This window comes from Xylaria bambusicola, assembly GCF_022495145.1.
Source record: "Xylaria bambusicola strain CBS 139988 unplaced genomic scaffold F5B22scaffold_5, whole genome shotgun sequence".
Lineage (NCBI taxonomy): Eukaryota > Fungi > Ascomycota > Sordariomycetes > Xylariales > Xylariaceae > Xylaria > Xylaria bambusicola.
The window spans coordinates 220,982-242,389 of NW_025953558.1; the positions used below are offsets into that span (position 1 = coordinate 220,982).

The 21,408-nt window shown below is 49.1% G+C and overlaps 3 protein-coding genes across 3 annotated transcripts; all 3 read right to left on the reverse strand.

Moving 5' to 3' along the window:
• Window positions 1-872: 872 nt before the first annotated feature.
• On the reverse strand, window positions 873-4,088 carry F5B22DRAFT_642787 (fungal-specific transcription factor domain-containing protein; the record flags this gene model as incomplete). The annotated part of the gene is made up of 3 exons (XM_047978176.1): window positions 873-2,727; window positions 2,779-3,696; window positions 3,763-4,088. The coding sequence occupies 3 exons, from the start codon at window positions 4,086-4,088 to the stop codon at window positions 873-875; spliced, it is 3,099 nt and encodes a 1,032-aa protein (XP_047834391.1).
• An 8,874-nt stretch (window positions 4,089-12,962) lies between these two features.
• Window positions 12,963-15,125, reverse strand: F5B22DRAFT_591638 (class III aminotransferase). Its single transcript, XM_047973862.1, has one exon. It carries the CDS (start codon window positions 14,710-14,712, stop codon window positions 13,318-13,320), a length of 1,395 nt encoding a protein of 464 aa, XP_047834392.1. The 5' UTR covers window positions 14,713-15,125; the 3' UTR covers window positions 12,963-13,317.
• Window positions 15,126-17,720, reverse strand: F5B22DRAFT_591641 (mitogen-activated protein kinase HOG1). The gene is made up of 8 exons (XM_047973863.1): window positions 17,045-17,720; window positions 16,824-16,953; window positions 16,728-16,771; window positions 16,571-16,670; window positions 16,145-16,501; window positions 16,015-16,093; window positions 15,771-15,954; window positions 15,126-15,705 (listed from the first exon to the last, which is right to left on the reverse strand). The coding sequence occupies exons 1-8, from the start codon at window positions 17,065-17,067 to the stop codon at window positions 15,630-15,632; spliced, it is 993 nt and encodes a 330-aa protein (XP_047834393.1). The 5' UTR covers window positions 17,068-17,720; the 3' UTR covers window positions 15,126-15,629.
• Window positions 17,721-21,408: the final 3,688 nt, after the last annotated feature.

The following is a 21,408-nucleotide window of genomic DNA, read 5'->3' on the forward strand; positions in this document are numbered from 1 at the left end:
GGCAGATATGTAATCATACGAGCTGTCTCTGTGTTAGTCCGCTCCGTTCGGGGTTAATTCCCATCTTTGCGCCGTCGGCCGGACTTAAACAATCCTGGCTCGCTTCCCTACATACAGTACAGTACTTTACCTAGGATCCTTGGTATGGTACATCGATATCTACCTACATATGTCGGGTAGTTTGATGCCGAGAAAGAAGATTTACATTGGCAATTAGCAATCGGTTGTCTCGGGTAGCTGTAGTTCGGGACAGCTGCTGCGAGCACTGCCCGCCTAGCCGAAGCAATCTATCACCAACCCTCCCTCCCCACCCACACACCCATGGGAACATACCGTAGGTACTACGTATTATAAAGTCTCAAGGTCACTGATCCAATTGTCAGAATATGACCTCAGCACTATGTATGTAGGTATGTAAGTAGCTGTTTAACTGAGTTTTGGAAGTAATGAGGCTGGCAAATGTCTACCTACAGTGGTTGAACATACAGTGGGCTAAGGCGGTCTACTCTTGATTTTCGGCTCGGCGTTAAGGACTTAACACAACAGATGCCTTTTTTTATTTTATTTTTTTGACTCACTTCAGCGGCGTGAACCCTTTACCGAAGCACATGACACATCAATGAGCAATCCGCCATGTGGAATTTCATAAGAATCATTCCTTGCAAAATCTCGTATAAATTCATTGCATCGTCGGGTATATAGCGAGAAAGACAGTAACATACAGAAGAGTTCGCTAAACTCTACCATCCTGTACATACATATAGATAGATAGATAGATAGATATTCGTGTGTAAGTGTGTGAGGGTGAATGTATCCGCTCAGACTATGCTACGGCTGCAAACGATCAGCCGGATAAAGACGGAATCAAAGTGCTATATCATACTGCCGCTGTTCAGTTGAATGCAATTGTCCAACAGCGTGGCTCCTTCGTGGAGGAGTTCCCAGCGAGTCAAGCCAAACGTATCCTTCAACACAGCCAAGAGGGCACTGCTTTTGTTGACATCTTTCATGACCTTGAGATCGTCGGGAGTTTGTATCGAACCGAGCCTCTGTAAATAATCACGCATTTGCGCGTGCTTCTCTTCGCGGTTGCTCGGTACCACATACCCGGGGCAGGGCCCAGCTATGGCGAACCCATAACACCAGACGACCAAGGCCGCGAAGTAAAGAACCCATGGCCTGTTCAGAAGGACATCATCTCGGGCGCAATACTGCGTGCCGTCAAGGAGCACCGAGCACAGAAATTTGATGGCGTAGAATGTGGCATCGCGAGCTCGCGCTGACGGTGCCCAGTGGTCCTTCATCCTCCTTTGCGCACTACTCAGATCTTGCGAGCCGATCGCCCGCCCTATGAGGCGTTTCGCGCGAGCAAAGATCTGGCAGTCTACGATGTCCACGTGCATCGCCATGTGGGCTAGGTGGTGCAGCACCGTCCTGCTCTCGAACACCACATTGGCATCATTTCTTCTGTCGGAGCTATAAGGGTCGAATGCTAGGTTCGAATGCTGGAGGGCCTTGTCAAACTCGTTTCTCCATGAGTCGAAAGCCCTCATTAAAGTGCCCCGCCATTTGTCCCGACCACCGAGCGCCTGCGACATGTTGGGACCTAGAGAGCTGACTTGAAGATCGCGCTGATTCATATGCCAACTCACGCTTAGTAGACCGGCCATGAGAATTTGCCGTCCAAACGGGTTGGTGTGTACTTCCTGTCCAGCCAGGGTCCGCTTCAATCCCTCTAAAAACGGCATTGGCTTGATGCCGTTCGACATATGATTCGACTCGATTCGACCTACCTCAGCACCGGTGGTGGCTTTCCAAAGTTGATCGTCGCACGGTAGGGGAAGACGCATCTCGTGTGCTACCATCACCGTCGAGTGCCCAAACATGGTCGCGTGGATCGAATCGATCAAGAAGGCTGTAAAGGCTGCACGTCGCGTGCTCTCGTTTGTAATCCAGGTATTCCACCACTCATCTGGTGTATGTGCTGGGCCAGATGTGGAGGACTGTCGAGACCCAGCGCTGGTTGATCTATCATCTCGTGCGCTCGGTGGAGAGTCTAGTGCCGACTTTCCTATCAGGGACCGACCTCGTCGCATCAGGGTAATGGTTGTAGCATGAAATATATGAGCTCGTTCGTGAAGTTCACGAGTAGAGTACATCTTTTCGTATAACTCGAGTAATATCATGGTCTGAAATGCCCATAATTTCGCGGGCGGCCTGCAGCTTGTGTCTTTGAACATTTCCCATCTCAGATTCCAAGCTAAAAAGTTGGAGAGGTTTGCTCCCGCTTGCAAGGCTTTGACTCCGTGGCTGCGATCCAGACAGGCAGCGCCTATGGCCATGACGGCTATTAGAAGAAGATTTTCTGTTCTATCTGGCGAAAACGTCGGTTTGTGGAGGATGGGAACCTGATCGCTAAAGTGGAGCCAGTAAGACCCTATGTATATCTGCATCATCTTGCGACTCAGCATATGCTCGTCATCACTTCGGTCTCCCTCGAGGAGATTCTCTCCTTGCCGATCGACGGGAGCATGGCTGTTCTCATCGAACCGTTCCTTGATCAAATCGAATATCTCTTGGCTCTTTTCGTCAGATAGGATCGATTCTGGAAGGTTAGAGTCCAGTAAATTCGTCACCGCCATTACTTGACCAGGTGGGAAGTAGCCAAGTGGAACACCATCGCACCCAGAATATTGCACGCTGTATTGCTGTTGGTAATCGCCATAACTGGTATTGGTCAGCAACACAATCATCCACACCCATAGGTAGCATGCTCACCTTGAGTACGGATTCCGAGTGACGATATGACCCACAGTCGACGGGGATCTGTTAGGTGATGTCGTATTGAACAGGTAAGCCACGAAGTCTTCGGGAATTGATACATACGGCGATTTGTTTATCATGCCGTCTGGGCCAAAAACGGGCATTGTAGCTTGTGCCGTCATTTGATCAAGTAACATCATATCAGTCGACGTTTGGGGATGAGAATGTTCGCCATAATCGGTCGAGGCTGCCGGTGCGTACTGAGGCGTGGATGTAGATCCAGCTCCAACGCCATTAGCAGCATTGAAGTCTGAAGGAGGTAGCGAGAAAGCAGGGAAATTGTTCGGCGCAACAAATGGCATGGTGGGGGCAGACTGAGGCGTATGAATGGGTTGCAGGTGGTAGCTACCAGAGTGCGTTGACACAGGTGACAAAACACCATAGGCACTACCACCTGAATGAGAATGAAGGCGCTGCTGCTGACCAGTTGGGGATTGGTGAGCAAGTCTTGGGTTATAAGTAGATACCTGGTCGGAGTGCATGTATGCGTCTGAAAGGTTGGAAGGGCCAGGATGAGGGAACGTGGCTGGAGATGTGCTGGCCATGGGAGTGTATGGTGTGCCAATACCAACGCCGTCCTTTGGTGACTGGTATTGAGAGTGAGCTGCGTGTTCTGTCCTCAAAGCAACATTGCCTAACTTGGTGTGCTTGGGCGACATAGTGGTCGAAGCAGGGGTAGGGTACGGAGATCTTACGTTGTCGACCGGAGAGCTTTGACTAATTAAAGAGTCTTTCCGGCTCAACGCGGATCCCTTTGCGGTATGACGATCCCTGTGGCGGTTGCACAGATCGAGTCGGACAAACTCGCGGTTACAGTCCGGAAAGTTGCATCTGTATATCTGTTTGGGAGTGTGATTCAGCTGGTGACGGTGGCTATCAACTCGTCAGCAACGTCCGCGGCCTGGAGATTTTACACAGGGAACATGACACAACGCTTACAGGTGTTCGGCTCTGGAATAACTTTTGCCGCAACCTTCGGTAGGGCACTCGAATTTTTTATCTAGGCCTTTCCGACTCCGCCTACGCTTCTTTACCGGACCTTCAGAGTTAGATGAATTCTCATTCTTTATGTCACCGTCACCATCACTATCCACATCATCGATCTCATAATCCTCAGCTTGATTGGGGAGGCACTCAGGGTCCTCCTCCGCCTTCGCCTGTAGTGGCGGTGTTGGCCGGCGTGTTTGGGTCATGATAGAAAATGGTTGAGTTACAGACAGGGACGCCTTGATATCTCTAGGCTGGACCACTAGGACGGAAGTCATGGCCTAAGAACAGTCATGGTACGAAATCAATCATGCAGTGCAGTTCTGGATCATGTCGAGTAAGAGAGAGCTCCCAAAATTTTTGAGGGGTTTGGAAAACTTCAGTGGTGTGGCTATCGATGCAGTCGTATGTCGTGTTAGGACAGCGGCCAATAAGGTGTCACAGTTCGACAATCTGGGGAAACAGTAAACGCCCCGTCACAAACAGCAGAGCCCTGAGGTGAGCGCTTCCAGCGTAGAAAGGTGGTAAGAGCAATCCGAGTACCGGAATGGACCAAATAATAGACCGAATAACAGTGATCGGAAGAGAATAGCCAAGAGACAATAGATGCTGGCTGAAATCCGGACGCCGGAGAGGCTGGTTCAAGAATAACGTAATAACGATTGTCAGTCACTGCATGACAAGGAACAAGGCAGGCAGTGTTGATGCAACCTTAAAAGGACAACATCAAACTGGTACGGGTGCGGTGCGGTGAGTGCACAGCAAAGATATGGCGAAACGTCTAGAGAAGCGCCGTGATCAGCAATTGATGCGAGCAATTTACAGGTGAGACTAAGATAAGCATAAAAAAAAAGTCGCCGTTATTATATAGTCCGGGCATTATTAATGGATCTAGAGGGTAATAGATCACTCCCACCCCCATAGCGGCAGCAAATGACGCGCTTAAAGATGCCAATTTGTGCCGGGTTCTTTCGTGAACTCTGGTCAGGAAAGAAGAGTGGGATCGGTACCAAAAGAGAGTGTGGTGAGAGACCGAGGGCGGAAGACGGGGATCGAAAGACGGAAAAGCTAAACTCGGACTAATTACAGGTGGAGTGATCATGGACCCTTACAGCCAAGTCGGATGGAGTCAGTGGAGGAGTTGGGCTAAGCAAGTTTCGGGCATTCGGACTGTACCAGCAGAGGGTACATGTAGTTGGTTATACAGCAGTGGACGCGCAGCAGGCGAACTTCCGTAGCTGCAGCAGGGCCATGCGAAGTTGATCTGGACTCAGGGATTCCGACTGGGCTGAAGAAAAGTCACGACCGGCGCGGTGCAGTACGGAGGGGGGGATCGTGATAGGGATTGCAGCCCTAACACCTAGCCTACGAACGCAGGCAGATAGCGAGAGGTATTGTCGAGTTGTTGGGAGGTAGGGTCTTGAAACATAACTCTACTCTGCCAGGCAATGGCGCGGTAGCACAAGCACTCGCTCAGCCAAGTCTTCAAAGTCATCGTTGTCACGCGGCCACTAAGGCTAGCGGCCTGCCACGAACTCGCAGTAGGACCAGACTGGAGACATCGGGGAACCGAGGTGGCAGACGGATCCTCCTGACACACAACCAGGAAAGAGCCGGGTTATCAGGGGCTGGGTTGGGAAAAAGAGGGTGTGTGCGATGAATGAGCTTGGGCGCATTGTTGAGAGAGAGACGGCGGACGCGACAGCTTGGTCGCAATGGAATTCAGGGGGTGAATAATGATGATAATGATGATGATAATGACTGCGGTACATACTTTCTCTCGACAACCAAGAGGCTACCAGCTGCGCGGGTGAAGTCTTTTGAACAGACCACGAGCCTCGAGACTTCCAGCCAGCCACTCCTCCCCCACAAGGCACGACCTACGCAGCAAGTAAGGTGAGTCGTTTCCAGACTCGTTCGGGCAATTTGGCAGGTACCTCGGCCAGCTTAGGACCACTGTAAGCTGAACGATTGGCTCGCCTTCAGGTTGGTAAGGCGTAAGTAGCAGGCTGATGCGCGCGCAAGAGCCAGGAATAATAGTATCTTATCTGTCTGTGTAGTTGTACGACGATGACTGGGCGATGGCGTTGGCCCGAGCGCGTCGAGCCGTTTGGATATTCTACTACGAAGTATGTAGATGCGGAAAAGACAAGAAAAGACAAGACAAGACAACTCTAACTCTCCGCCCTTCGATCGCACACGGAAAATTGACAAGACTGAAGTTGTTCGTTCGAGGATTTGCCGAAACGGGGAACCTTTGGTAGGTAACTCTTTGCCGGTTTGCTGGTTGAACTGTGTGTCTAGGTAAGTACGAAGTACGAATAAGTAGGTAAGTAATAAGTATATAAAACCCGACGGGAAGAACGAGAGTTTACTTAGTGCTTGGTGTGGGGGAGTGTCGCATCTTTTAATAGGTCCCGCCCACCTGCCTAAACCCAGCCCCGACCCAGCGTTCGACCACCTACAGCAGGTCAGTACTATACCTACCTAAGTACTACTATGTATACCTAGTAGTAGGTATACCTGGTAGAGTAGGTAGGTACCAGATTAGCCCATTCTTAAGTATGTAGGTAGGTCGGTGCCTAAGTTGACCTGCATAGGTAGGTGCTATACTTAAGTGGGTACCTAGACAAAGTGCTTTGACAAAGTATACTTATACAGCAGGTAAGCTCCCTTGAGCTACACCAAGTCTTGAAAGATCTCCTAGGCCGAGTCCTGTAAGAGGTTACTAGAAGACTTACTGATATAGTTACGATTAACTAGGTAGTTTTACTTTTACTTAGCTAGATGTTATGTTTAAGTAGGTAGGTAGTTAGATGTTAGATCAACATTAGGTGGCATCCATCCTGTCTCGTCCTAGATCTGATCATTTCCATCTCGAGTATAAGAGCCTCTTCTGCTTCAGGTAGGTAGGTAAGTAGTTGTACAGCCCAATGCATCATCATGCCTAATGATGATGATCCCATGATGGCGTGGAATAAATATTATAATAATAGTAGTAACAACAATCACAGTAATCTTTCTTTGGGTACTGGGTAGGAGCTGGAAATCAGGTACGCATTGATACTAGGCACTTAAATTGCACTATCCGGCTTTGCATGCGGTTTTATTCCCCTCATCTCAACATCTACGTCCGCCTTCACGCCCCAACCGCCACGCAATAGTAAAAAGAAGAAAAAGAATAGTCCAAGACGAGGAGCACCACACGATCCGAAGTCGCTGAACGAGGGTAAGAAAGAGTTACAACATCGCAGCAACATGGGCAACCACCAGCACGCATTGGTTCGCCCATGGGTATGTGGTTTAGGTAAGTAATGTTATTCCGGTCTATTATTACTCACTCCAGGAAAAGCAAATGGGAAGAAAAAAAAAAATTTCAACAGGTCAGTAAGTACACCTCCTTCCTTTTGATTTGGGGAGGGGACGCTCTCGCCTCGCCATACCTTGTACTACTTATTGCCCACTGAAGCCACCTAATTGATTCATACACCGAAACTGTATGCAAGTCAATATGTGTTATAGGCAAGGTATTTATTTATACAAGACTGTTTTCTCGCCCCTAGATTTATGCTGGTGCAGAACTTACCTCAGGGCGGTCAAACTTGCAGTTAGGTCAATGTATTGTCGCGTATTTTAGAGTAATCGTCTCAAACTGGCTTGCCTATCGACGACTTGAACTGGTTGTTCATATCGGCCATCGCTCCGGGGCCAACTACTTGATGTGGCTCGTAACACTCATGGGAAATGTTTCTGCATACGAGCATGCGAGCATACCTCGTAACTGCTGAGTGCAGACTCGGGAGCCACCAACGGGCGGCTTGCCGAATAGGTGTAATAGCGTTACCATCCTATGACCTCCGCATTTATTAACCCTCACCACAGCTCCCAGGATCGCTGGCCCAACAGGCCACCCCCCCGGTCTGTCGGCGTCGATGGTAATTGTTTATTATTCTTGTGAGTTCATAGGCCGAGCTATATAGACGTGAGGTTCTACGGGCCTCCAATTCCGTATAAGTCGAACTACCCATAGTATACCGCCAACACCATGGGGTGGCCAACCCACCATGCTTATTCGCTCGCATAAATCTTCGCAGCAACGACGATGTGCTCTCAACTGGAGGGGTATACTTATATCTACCTAGTACCATAAGAGCATCCATGCCCTTTGGAGCATCAACGCCGGTTTGCCGTATCCGGCTTAGACGGGGCACAGGGCATCGAGCCTCACAAAACAGTCGTTGCTACTTACCTAGGTACTGTAGTATACACATGTAGCCAACCTAGGTTGTTGGCACTATGTTTTGGGTTGAGATTTTAACCTCAACCATTGCCACTATGGATGTGATTCAACCCGGGGAGGTTGCATTAGCCGTGTTATTCTCTGGGATCTGGGGACTTCCGATGGGTACCTACTCGCCTACTTACTTACATACCTAGTAGGTACTTACATGTACGTGTCGCGTGTACTATGTAAATGTGCACATACTTACGAAGTATCATACAAATGCAAGAAGCCAAGCCATGTTGGAGACGAGACGGAGCCTGCCCGGCTAACAGTGAGTGGTGCAAGCGCGGTTCAGTCGTTTAATCCATACGAACAGGTGGATTACCTCGAGGTGTGGGTTCTTAGCAAACTATACATACATATACCTAGGTAGTATACTATGTATATCCGCTGTCGAATTGTCGCCAAATGGCGCATGTACCAAGTTGAGCTAACCTCTACTTAGCACCAGCAAGTGGGCACGCCATACATCAGCAAAGCTGGAATGGCGAGACATTGACGGTGATCTGCTTCATCGCCATGTTGGAGTTTCAAGTCAAAATATGCAACTTCAGACTTCAAGGAATACTGTAGCAGTTAACATCCTGTCGGGGGTTGTTGTTGCTGTAAGCCGCAGCCTACATACTTTGTGTACGCAGCAAGCCTTGCCCATCCTTGGCGGAGACACGTCAAATTATCCCAAGATGCCACACGTAATGCATGCCGTGAGTGATGATTGTTTAGATTACTGCCGTGCTTGTCGTGCTTCGCGCAGGACCGACAGTGGCGTGGTGGGGATACCACCGGAGATGCGATAGAACCCCAGTTGCTACTATGTACCTACTTTATCCTCGGAGTTTCGTGTTTCTTGCTACCTGCGCTTCTGCCATCCTGCGAGATATCTAAGTAAGTCAAAGAATCGACGATCCGAGATCGCAGGCGTGATCAACCCCAGAAACCGGCAACGTTACTGCACCCGTCGTCAAGGCCACCTTGTCCATGCCTGAGCATCTCCGGCGCCTGGGATGATGCAAGTTTAGCTTGTAGAACTTCAGTTAGTTTGGCGGAAGATCAGCATAACCCTCAGCCCCAAGGGCGGCTTAACCGCTGCAACTAAGGCCCAACTCAAACTTAGAAGCAGCATTTCCGACAGCAAAAGCAGAGCTCCCATCGCCACGACTACTGGTTCCAGCATGAATGACCCCCATACCCCCATCTTAATGTAATAATGGTTCCGCGGTCTCGGTAACTAGGGGCTACGCCTGATCGCCCATCTTGAAATTTTAGATGCATCTGGTGAGGCGTGGGCTGACGCCAGTTCATACCAAGGCACAAATAAGTACAGGGCTCGATATTACTAATGTAGACCAGAGTACGTAGTAGGTAATTAGTGGTGGTCTGCCCACGCTCGTATGTAAGCGTTCGGGCTTGACAAACCTGCAAAGATGCAGCTAGCTGTTCCTGGGGCAGACTGGGGGTAAATAGGATCATTATTTCGGCCTAACCGTTTGCCACACTTTGATGCGAGGTTGTCGAGGAGGACAGAGTTGCGGCCAGATCCCCACAGAGGCTGAGCCGTAAATCTACGCGAGCAACCAACACGGAGCTCGCGGGGTCGAAAACTTCTAGAAGGCCAGATACTTCGTAGACGGCAGCCTTTCAAGGAATAGATCGGGGTCTTCCGATCGCGGTCATTACATACCTAGTACATACCTACTCGACAGTAACAATTCTGAATGGCCACAACAGCCATGTCAGCAATACTGCCCCATGATCAGCGCAAGCCGACAGCTGACCAATTGATAATGCAGTCTCACACTGCAAAAGAAAGCAACAGCATGCAAAGGTAACAGGAGCCGGAGGGCACCCCAGGCAGACCCCAGAAGCAGGGCAAGCATCCACCAGGAGACATTCTTTCTTAAAGGCGTGTGCAAGACCCACGAGCCTCTGCACGTCGATGAATTAGGCGCACCCAGGAAGGGCAAGTGGCATGGAAGGAAAACCAACAGGGTTTAGCATACCAACGCCAAGAGGGATATCCAGCATTGTGTGCTGTCAGCAAGCCTGGCAGACCAGTCGAGCTTGTCTGCAGCCAGGGTATATCTGTACCTGGTAATGCCGAGGCAGGAGCACAAACAACATCGTAGAGAAGATCTCATCTCTCGAGGGCGACATGACAACAGGCCCAGAGCGAAGGGCCAGGCCCATACCGCTCCAGTGCGTAACATGAGACGCAAAAACTTTGATCAAGAAACCGTGGAGATGGAGGGTCGAACCATACCGTAACATCACCTGCTAGAACCAGAGCTAGGCCCGACAGCATCGTATTATCGTCCGTGTTGGCTGTAGTGCGTACGTAGGATACCCTGCTATTGTTCCATCCTATATCCCTACAGTACAGTCCTTCTTTACCCCAGGGCATCTAGTTTACATGTACACTCATGAGGCTAGAACCCAGGTTTGAATACTTGCAGCCAGCCTAGCGCAGACAAATGGTAAGGCTTGACGACTAAGTTGGGGGGTCTGCGCTCATCCCAGCACCACTTCTATACTTACTGTTAGTCAAGATTGAACAAGCGGCCACATCGCAGAGCTCCCAACACCATCCATCTCAAATCGCTACCTGACAGAGCAGGAAGACAACCGGCCTACCCGTCCGTTTCCCCTGGACACCTTGTGACAGATGAAAATTTTTAAAACACTAGACATTGGTTGGCACACTGTCATCAGAAACCCAGGCAATAACGAAAGGTTTACTTAGGGCCCCTCCACAAAGGGGTTGGCACACAATTTGCCTACAGGCAGGCATTATACTATGCAGTGTCAATACACTAAGCTAGCCTACGGAATAAGCTATTGCTGTCACTTTTCCCCATTTCGGGAGCTATCGAGATGGAGTGGAATCCTAGCGTCCAGCTAATCTTAGAGGCGGAACCGTCCGATTCACGTGTGGCCCGGCCTCGCACGGTTCCGCGATTTGAATGAATTTGGTTGCGGAGAAAGCGATGAAGTGGCACGGTTTACATCAATCTACTGTAAACTGCTAACATAACATCAAGAAAAAGGAATTGAAAAAATTAAAGCTTTCGAAGTAGACTAACTGAGAGACAGTCTTCGTACTAGTGAGTGGTAACCTAACCAGTTATTCCCGTTGATGACCGCTGGTATCTGAACTACACATCAAATACAAAGGTGACGAAGCTACCGGTACAACACTCTCCTCATACATCAATAATATGTGTAGATATAGATAGACCATTGGTAAAACTAAGGGCACGATACAGGGTCCGGGGGTTAACCCTTAATGAAATTTTGGAAGACGCCGTCCAACGAAAGACGTAATTACACGTCACACACATAATTGCCTGGGGGAACAAGCAACGTCTTACTGCCCAAGATCTATATCCCTGGTGGTGACGGAAAATTTCTGTATGTGTACGTACACAAGGCAACAATGCCCTTTCGCACATATAACTGAAATGCCATTCCATAATGACATCCACCGGCAAATCTTGCTTTAGTTAAGCTCATTATACGATCGCCCCCCAAAAGAAGCAAAAAAGAATTACGTTTAGAATTGTCCCAATAGAAAGCTAGACCGAAAGGGCTCGGCGGAGCCGGCAGCGTTTCTGAAACAAGAAAGAGTAAGTTGGAGCAGTTCAGCATTCAAATTGGAAGCAACTACATGTAACAGCTCGAAACATTGAGCCACACCTTCTTAAAGCAATAGACATGAGCTGAACAGTACGGAGAGGTTGGAGAGGGTCAGTCTAACTCCCTGCACACCATCGAATATCTAACGAACCCCCTTTCCTAGGAATCTGAAAAAGGTATGTCAAGCCATCCGTGCTGCCACAAGATTGTCTAGCTTGCCACAAAGTTGGAGGATTAGACTGAATTCTTTCTGATTCTTTCCTAGTGCGACACTCTCATTCTCCCATCACGACCAGCTTTGTCATATCATCCCCATGAACTAGAGGTATGACACACAACAGTTATAGCTATAGGGGACAAAAGCAAATGAAGGATTTGACGGGATGTCTTGTATTCTAGGATACTAATTTCAAGGTCTAACCACTTATAATCCAGAATGGTTGATCGAACCTTTTTGTGGTTGTATCGCGAACATTTGCCTGGATCACACTTTTGAGTCATAGTAATTGCTATTTCTTGGGGGAGCTAAAGTCAAACTTGCTTTTTTTTTTGTCCGCGAGAGAGACCCTCTTCTGTCTGAATGTGATTTGAAACCCCTCTGAACATAAGAACCGCATTCGCAGCCAGGATATAACAGCCCGGCTTGCGTGGTGTGGGAGTATATTCGAGCGGTGGTAGGTTATTTAGTGATCTCCATGTAATATCCCTTTGTCTCGAGAGGCAATTTCCAGTCCTGCAGTCGCTCCCGTGGTTCACCAGATCGTGAACGTCCGGGTCCGGCCAATACTCTTGATATAGTTAAGGTGTTAGAAATCCACATATCTCGTCCCTTCAGGCTCAGAATTTGTTAAAAAGTGATTTTTGGAAAATTATTCATTCCAGCATATCCCAGCACACGTGTGAGAAGATCCATATGCTCATGTTTATAGCAAAGATGTTTGTCACGAAACGGAAGCGCAGTATGAAACCACGACACTGCCAAATATAGAACTTAATCGGATTGAATACTGGCCGCCTATAACCCTTAAGTAGGTATATATGTAGTGCTATGGCATTACCCATCACTCGCCCCGAGATACGACTCCCTTACAGCGGCGAAATGATCATATCTTGCCCTCACACTCTATGAATAACAGCTTGAGAATCTGACGCCCAGGTTTCAGACAGTAGTTAATCTATTAAGTGAATCACTAGCCAACATCCATACCCGCAGATTTTAAGTATTAATAAGACGTAAGTTTAAAACATATATTAGTCCCTTTGTGTAAAGTACAGTATTTGACTATCTTGTTAGACCCCCAGAATTCCAAGTCACCATACTCGCACTCGAACAACAGCTGCAGAAATCTCATATATGGCACGTAGATCGTAAGCATATCGGCCTACTAGTCCTAAGCCATTGCGCTATAACTCGAAAATTTGCAATGAATAACATATCTGAACATTACGAAGACATAGGTCGTCATTCATGCTGGATATTTAGAAAGCTACTTCAGCATCTCACGACAAAGCAAACTCCCAAAACAGCACTAACATGAGCAAAACAGCTCATTACTTGACCGAGAATTGTTCAACTAAGTTACCACTACTCAAGCCATTAAGCCCCGGAACCTCCCAAGGAACCTCTCAACAGCCTCCACAAACCGCTCCAACTCACGCCGTCCATCATCCTCCAACAGCGCCAGGCTAAGCGAGACATAGCCACGCCTAGCAAGGTAAAAGCCCTCATCTAGCATCTCGAGGTGGAAGAGATCAAGCAATCTCGCGTCCTCATCGCTCTTCCAATCCGCCGGCGAAGCAATATTATCGACGGGCGTCCGGGTGAAATGGAACGTGAGAATCGAGCCGCAGCCCAGCACCCGCAGCCCTCTCGCCGCCGTCTCACCACTGCCAAGCGCATTGATCTTTTCGCGGACCTCGTCGCCCAGCGCATGTAGTTCCCTCGCCTTCGCGGGCGTAAACACGTGCTCGAGGCCGACGGCGCCGACATTCATCGTCAGGACGTTATTATTGAAAGTGCCAGCGTGCGGGAGCGCCTCTTTCTCACGGGGGTCGAAGAGCGCCATGACGTCCCGGCGGCCTCCGAAGGCCCCGAACGACATGCCGCCACCGACGTACTTCCCGAGCGTGGTGAGGTCGGGGCGGATCCCCGTGGCGCTCTGGATGCCGCCGCCGTCGTACATGCGCGACGTCATGACTTCGTCGAAGACGAGCAATGCGCCCAGCTCGTCGGCGCGATGCCGGAGATGCGCGAGGAACCCAGGGGTGCTACATACGCCGCCGCCAGATCCCAGCATGGGCTCCAACAAGATGGCGGCCACGCCTTCGTTGCCGACGGAGGAGGCGAGGAGCGCGTCGACGGAGGCGATGTCGTTGTACGTCGCGACGAGGAAATCGTGAGGCGCGTTCAGCGCGCGCAGAGCCTCGTATTTACTCCCGGTGCTGGGCCCCCCTTTATTCCAAACGTCTCGGCACCCGAAGGGAAAGACGAAGACCCCTCCATGATACGCGCCCTCGAACACGATGACCTTGCCCCGGTGTCTCCCCGTGAACGCCTTCGCCGCAGCGAGGGCCATGAGGTTCGCTTCTGTGCCAGAGTTCGTGAAGCGGATGCGCTCGATGCTTCGGAACCGTTCCTTGATGAGCCCTGCGAGGCGCGCCTCGGCGGCATGGGGCCCGCCGTAGCTCAGGCCGCGCTGCGCCGTCTCCGTGATGGCGGCTAGCAATGTGGGGTGCGAGTGCCCGTAGACGCCGGCCGAGTATTCGCCCAGCAGATCCACATATGCGTGACCGTCGACATCGTGTAGTGTGTAGCCCTGGGCCGAGCGGATGCAGAGCGGGTATGGTTCCCAGTGTAGCACCGAGCGCGTGTTGCCCCCGGGCAGGCTTGCCGTCGCTGTCTCGTGCGCCGCACGGCTGGCAGGGTTTGCGACTTCATAGCGCGCCTCCGCTTCAGCGTAGGCAGTTTGGATACTGGCCGTCATGATATCGCTCTTGTTGCTGCTGGGGGCTTTGTGGAGTTCATGTTGATGGCAGTGAGGGCTGGGGTGAAGTCAAAGTATTTATTGGTTCCATACCCCGGCTATGATTTGATGTGGTTCTACCTGTAAACCGAATCTCGTCATGTAAGTATCGGGAAAGCGAACAATGGTGATTCCCGAGGATCGGATCAGTGCCCCACTGCTTGATTTTACAACGAGTTTGACTCACATCTCCTGATCTGTGAGATGCTTTATAAAGCTGGGTGGTTAGTAGGTAATACTCTAAGTATAGTGCTATGAGCTTACTACACGACAAGGGATAACTGAGGAGTTTTGAGGAAGCATTGCTAAGTTTTTTAATGACCCTATTACACCGGAAAACCATAAGTAGTCACTTCTGTCCAGATTAATGCAAATGCTTACGGAGAGGGCATTGTTTACTATATATTGTCACTCTTCTTCGAGGTTATCGCAGACCATACGGCAGTATGCAGCTTTGACACAAACAATACATCTGACACCGTCACGGAAAGCCTTTGGCGTTGTACATGACTAGGTAGTTTCCACCTAAGAAGGAGGAAACATACTGGTATATAACCGCTCGTATAGTTCGTCCACCGTAGACCCATGCGCCGAAATATCATTGAGCATCCTCTACTTCGCTATTCAATGCCTCGTACGTACAATGCTCCCTTGTTCACTATTGTGAATTTTCTTGAACCCTTATCCCCACTCAGCCCTGATAGCCAGTATGATCATTCAGCGAAGACAATCGAAACCTATCATTCCCTCTCGAAACTCCGAAAAACAAGCCCCAAACCAACCTTTTCAGTAAGAACGTGTAAAGCGTGATTGACCGGGGTGTGGTATTAGTTGTGAAGTATATCGTCTCTTTCATGAATTGGTCTAGTGGCAAGAGCTCAGTTGCCATTTAAATGGGATTCGGCGGGCGCTAGGTTGTTTTCAACGTTATGATAGTCTAGAATCTCCGAGTACCTAATTCAGAGTACTTATTAGCTAATTGGGTGCGCTCCTTGGGTCTCGAAATTGCAAGTACTGACATCATAATCTTCCAAGTATCGACGGGGAGGTCAGCGTCGTTGAAACTCCAGTCGAATTTCTCTTCAGCGACTGGCTCATCAGTGGGATCGTGGTACGGAGCCAGGTATTCATGTGCTAAAGCCTCGGCTGCTGTGATTCTCTTCTTAGGGTCGAACACAAGCATCCGCTCGAGTAGGTCGATAGCTGTTTTGTAAGTCAGTCATCGAACTAGAAGAGCCAAAAAGGACACTGAGCGTAGCTTACCAGCATCATCAGCATTCTTAAATTTGGTCTTCAAAGACTGTCGCTCACGCTTCGGAAGAGATTTAACAAATCTCAAAGTCTACCCCTTTGTTAGCTAGCATCTTGATTGGGGATATGGTGAGTCTCCTACGTTTTCACTTGCGATCGTATTGATAACATCATCGGGCGGGGTACCGAGCAATTCAGTGATGATAGAGAATTGATTGACGTGATCTTTACCCGGGAATAAAGGCTTCCCATCAAGCATTTCTGCGAAAATGCAGCCCGCGCTCCAAATGTCGACCTCGACATCATACTTCTGCCAGGTAAGCATGATCTCGGGAGCGCGGTAGTATCTCGTAGATACGTATCCAGTCATCTGAGGGTCCTGAATTCTGGCTAGACCGAAGTCACAGATCTTCAGGTCGCAATTCTCGTTGACAAGAATGTTGCTGGGTTTTAGGTCACGGTGAACGACACCAGCCGAATGGACGTATTTCAACCCGCGCTGTACATTGTTAGGCTCCATATTCGACCCAAGATTTCATTTCAAAGCTCTCGCTGGTTTAAAACGCACCATAATCTGATAGAGAAAGTACTGAATAAACTGCTTCTCCAAGGGCCGCGAGGTTAACAATCTGTGCAGATCTGTTCCGAGAAGTTCTGTGACGAAGTAGCTAAAGAATATGCGTTAATGAATCGAAGGGCAAGAGGTCGGTGTCTTGTGGACGTACATGTCTTCTAGAGGGGAGATAAAGATGTCGCTGAGCGAAATAACCTAGAAGGAGCGATTAGTAGTGGCATCACTGATAGCGGATCAAGCAACGCACATTTTCGTGTCGTAGGTGCTTCAGCAGCTTGAGTTCTCGGTATGTTCTCTTGGCTAACACTGGGGTGCTGAAGGGCTTCATGATCTTCTTGACAGCCACATTCTGGTTGGTAAGCTGATCTTTCGCAGAGCTAGAATGAGCGAGAGTTAGTAGCCGTCGCTTGCAGCGCCATCACTGATGGCGCGGGGTCGGTTTCACATGAGATTCGAGCGACAACGTACCACACCAAGCCAAAAGCGCCCATTCCCACAGGTTGTAAGTCCGAGTACCTATCGGCGTGTTAACAGAACAGAGCTGCCGCGTTTGGGCGAGCTGTCTACAGTGCAGCTCGGCGACACAAGAGAGCATACCGAGAGGTGATCTCGAATGTAGTTCCGAAGATCTGAGCCCGTATGAATTCGGCCATGATATTAGTTGTGTACGGATGATGATTATTTTCTTTTTGAATTAATGAAGGAGAGCCCAAAAGGAGAGCGCAGAGGTCAAAAGCGCAGCTCAGGGCGAGGCGTTGGCGAGTGTTTAAGGAGCAGGCAGGCAGGCAGGCGAGAGCGGGAAATGTTGGAGCGACGACGGAGCGAGGGGTAATTGCGGGCGCGTGCACGGTTTGTGGTCTTTGAGGAAACGAGAGTATAACAGTATAGACAGCGGCAGCAGCAAGAGGCGGAGTGTGTTCCGGGAGAAACACAGAATATAGATGGACGAGATGATAGTAAGAGATGAACAGGATTTTGGATTGACTTAAGCGGTTTTCTCTCTTGAAAGGTTGAGATAGGACGAAGTTCTTCTGCACAATTCGCAGGTGTTGGGGGTGGGATCCCATTTGGCTAGCCTAGGTACACAGTAGTGGCGATCGGGATCAGGTTTGAGGACTGGCCAGGCGTAGCGTCTGGGGTGGTTGTGATAGGCCCCAAGACTCTCTACAAGGTACCTAACTGCGTACGTGGTACATACCCGTGGACGTATATGTAAGTAGTAAGTACCTACCTAGGCAGTGAGTAGTATGGATGTTGGTAGGTAGGTACATACCTACGTGCAGATACCCCAGGTAGGTACTGTGTACAGCGGTATCAGGTACCTGCTAGCTGTGGGCACTCAGCATCCTAACTTTCCATTCACATATCTAAAGTACATACCTACATACACAAGCAGGTAAGGTGAGTAAATACCATGGCTAAGTGTGCTTAGCGTGGGATTCTGTATATGTAGCCTGCTAGGTGGCACCTTAAGATATTCAAGCCGCGGACGTCCAACCAAAAATGAGGGCCAATACCAACACTACAAGATACTACAAGATAGCACGAGACCACGATATTGGCCAAACAGATTATAATATAGCTTGGAATCCTCGGGACAACTGAATGCGCGCCCCTTTAGGACAAGACGGGCCATGTTCTTGCTCTCGACATAAAGGGCCAATTCAAAAGCTGGATAACTAGGAAGGTAGACTGTATAGAGGTTAATGAATGCATCCGGAGGAGAGAGTCAATATAAAACCCGTCTAGACCTACGTGTTTGGACAAGAAGACAGATCCAAACGAAATGGGATTTCATAAATGCCATGTCCAGAATGGCATGCCAAACCATCTTCACAGGGTCAATCATATCCTCATATACAATTTGTTGTCGGTCTTGGCCACCTGCGTACCTGATACTTGGCCCCGAAGATTAAACACAGTTTGGAAAAGAATCCCATCTTCTCCCAGTCACAGGCCACGGGTATTATTGGTCGAAAATCCGGAATCGACAAAGTTTTGTTGCTCTGTTACCCTCGAGACCGATCCTCTGCGCAATCGTACAACCAATAGCTTTCAAGTGTGCTTTGTGCGGTCATCCTCACGAAAGCATTTACAGGCGCTCCTTCTGCAAAGCCCGAAATCCTACTATATTACTCATTTATACGGATGATAAAATATATCACATTTATACGCAAGCTAGGTATTGTAACAGAGGCTGATGGGTACACATACATATAGAAAGCTAGTACCTAGGGTATACGCCTAAAATAGCGTCAATGAGGAGTACCTAACAGTAATTATATACTTACAGGAGTATACTTTAATGTTATCAACCTCCTCCTGGGCTGGCTCTCTGCTGCGTATACAGGCAGGTAGAAGATATGTTCACGTAGAGCTAGCTGAGATTGCGTGTCTCCCCATGATAGAAGATAGGTAAGTAGAAGAATAGCATTACACGTAGAGCTGCTAACAAAGCAATGATGTCATCGACATAAAGGTAAGGCTGGGGGGTTTCATTGGCTGATATGATAGCTGCCACGCTCGGCGCTACATCTGCGATATTTCTCTCCTCTTATTTGCTGTGAGCACAGCGTGACCCAAGCCTTTTCTTCGCCGAGGTACTCTCTACTTCAAGCTTGGTATATCCCTTGGGGTAGGTACTTTCTTCGTGAGGCAGGCTGTTAGAAAACGTCCCCTTGCCCCTTGCCTCTTACAGTCCCATTAAGGCATCAAGCCAAGATGGCTAAAGCAGAAGCTTCACCCAGACTAGGAAGTGCGGCTAGTCAGGGGGCCAACGCACGGGCAGACACGGGGAAGGTAGCTGGAGATGCCGTATATCAAGAGCTTGACACTTGACAAGGGCACATTTCGCGGCGACAACCTTTGGCTAGAGCCGGTAGGCCTCGGGGGACAGTTATCAATGATCGTACCTAACACCTTTTTCCAACCGGAGTCCAATTGGCGAAGCTGTATTCATGCGCGCCAGCAGCCAACGTGGTCCGGTGACATGCCCGCTAGCTTGACACGAATTACTGCTATCACCGACTCGACGCCGGCTGCACTTTGCCGACTAGGGCCAGGGTCAGACCCCGCTCTTGGTCAAAATTCCCTGATCATCGAGTTCTAGCTGTCGCATCGACGATTGAACGCGACTCAACTAGTTTCGCGGCCCTATCAGAGCCTCTCTCCGGGTTTTCCTGCAGCTCTGTGGCCTCGGGCAAACTTTTTGCATCTCGTCGATTTACCCCTTCCATTCTAGCGGTGTACGGCCACAGTAATAGTAAGGGAGATTATTGAGCCCCCAAGCCCCCCTTCTCTGCCCCATGCCAGACCCATGCAGTATGTACTGCCCATGGCACGCACGCGCCCTTTATCCCTCTGTCCCTCAAGTCGCGGGACCGCGATGACGTAGTCCCCGGGCTCTGACAGGGCCATACATACCATACAAACCACACGCACACAGCAACCAGAGATACCGTATGCTACCTATTTAGTAACAGCACCCAGTAAAATCCGCATAAGCGGAGCAATTGCTCCTGAATGCCCCTACTGAAGTAAGATCAGACGCATGCAATCCTAAGAGTACGTGGGACGGTATGTGCTTCTGTATTCGTTGCAGGATACCGTATGCATAGCCAAGTACGTATGACGTCATACGCATTTCCAACAGTCGCATGTCTCGTCAGTGAGCATGCGACGCGACTTGTCGCGACTCATGATTCATGAGACGTGGCTCTGGACGTCTTGGATAGCTTTCAATTTCGGGAGAGAAGAATTGAGAGAAGAAAAGAAGACAGCATGAGATGGGCGCGGAAATCTGATATGCGGAGACATCAGGCTCCATCCATCTTCCAGAACGCCATTCGCTCAGTAAGCCAGGAATTGGTCGGCTTTTAATCTTCTGTAGTATCGCCAGACCTTGCCAACCGTCATGCAACTGCACGTAATAAGGGTTTCCCCGACCTAGCTGAAATTCTCAATGAAAGGCAATGCCTAAGGTGGCAGATGTCAGGAATTCGGTTACCGGAAACCACCGACCTCGTGGGTAACCCTGCACTACACACATCTTACTTATTTCTTACAGTATGCACATCATATTTGCTACATCGAGCAAAAAATTCGCGGCGCGTCAAGTGCGTCATTCCATGCAATGAATCAAGTGAAAGGTAAGGGTTCAGAATCATGCCAATCATAGATCCGCCATTTCCCAATGGGTACAGAGATGAGCATACAGTAAGGACTGTCGTATGACAACTTTAAGACTATATTCATGCTTAAACTTTCCCTGAAGCTGGGGATCCAATTGGCTACTTGACTCAAACGTGCTCCATGTCGTTAGATTTAACCCTACAGCGATGTTTTGCCGAAGTGGAAAGTCACGTGTAATACCATAAAGTAATCTACACCTCTATCCATGCGCCCAAACGTACCAATTACGATATAGCATAATATAGTTAGAGGGACATGGAGTTATGAGATGTAAGGTTTATGGCATCGTCTTTCGAGATAACGTTAATTAAAGGGACAACGTTTTCATGATTATGACCTCCTATAGTTCTTACCTTTTACCATGCCGCAAGTACACACCGAAAGAAAAGAGTTATCGTAACAGATACATGAGAGTTTCTCTGATTTATTCCTTAAAGCCGTCTCACAACGTCGACGATGGCCTCATTGCTTAGCCCAGTGTGAGAACAGCAACTATAGGGGTGCTGGATGAAATCATTAGTTACACCAAGGTTCTGAACCAGACTAGGGCTATATATAGCGCTTCTCTTTGTCTATAACCCTAGGATTGTATTACCCGGAGCACAGAGTTAAGGCACTGTGAGCACAGTCATCCATTCATC

Excerpts from the sequence above, each read along its gene's own strand:
- F5B22DRAFT_591638 (XM_047973862.1), bottom strand. The coding sequence starts at position 14,712 with ATGACGGCCAGTATCCAAACTGCCTACGCTGAAGCGGAGGCGCGCTAT.
- F5B22DRAFT_591641 (XM_047973863.1), bottom strand. The coding sequence starts at position 17,067 with ATGGGCGCTTTTGGCTTGGTGTG. Across the intron at positions 16,502-16,570 it reads ACTTTCTCTATCAGATTATG|CGCGGGTTGAAATACGTCCA; the intron begins GTGCGTTTTAAA and ends AACAATGTACAG. Across the intron at positions 16,094-16,144 it reads ATACGATCGCAAGTGAAAAC|ACTTTGAGATTTGTTAAATC; the intron begins GTAGGAGACTCA and ends ACAAAGGGGTAG.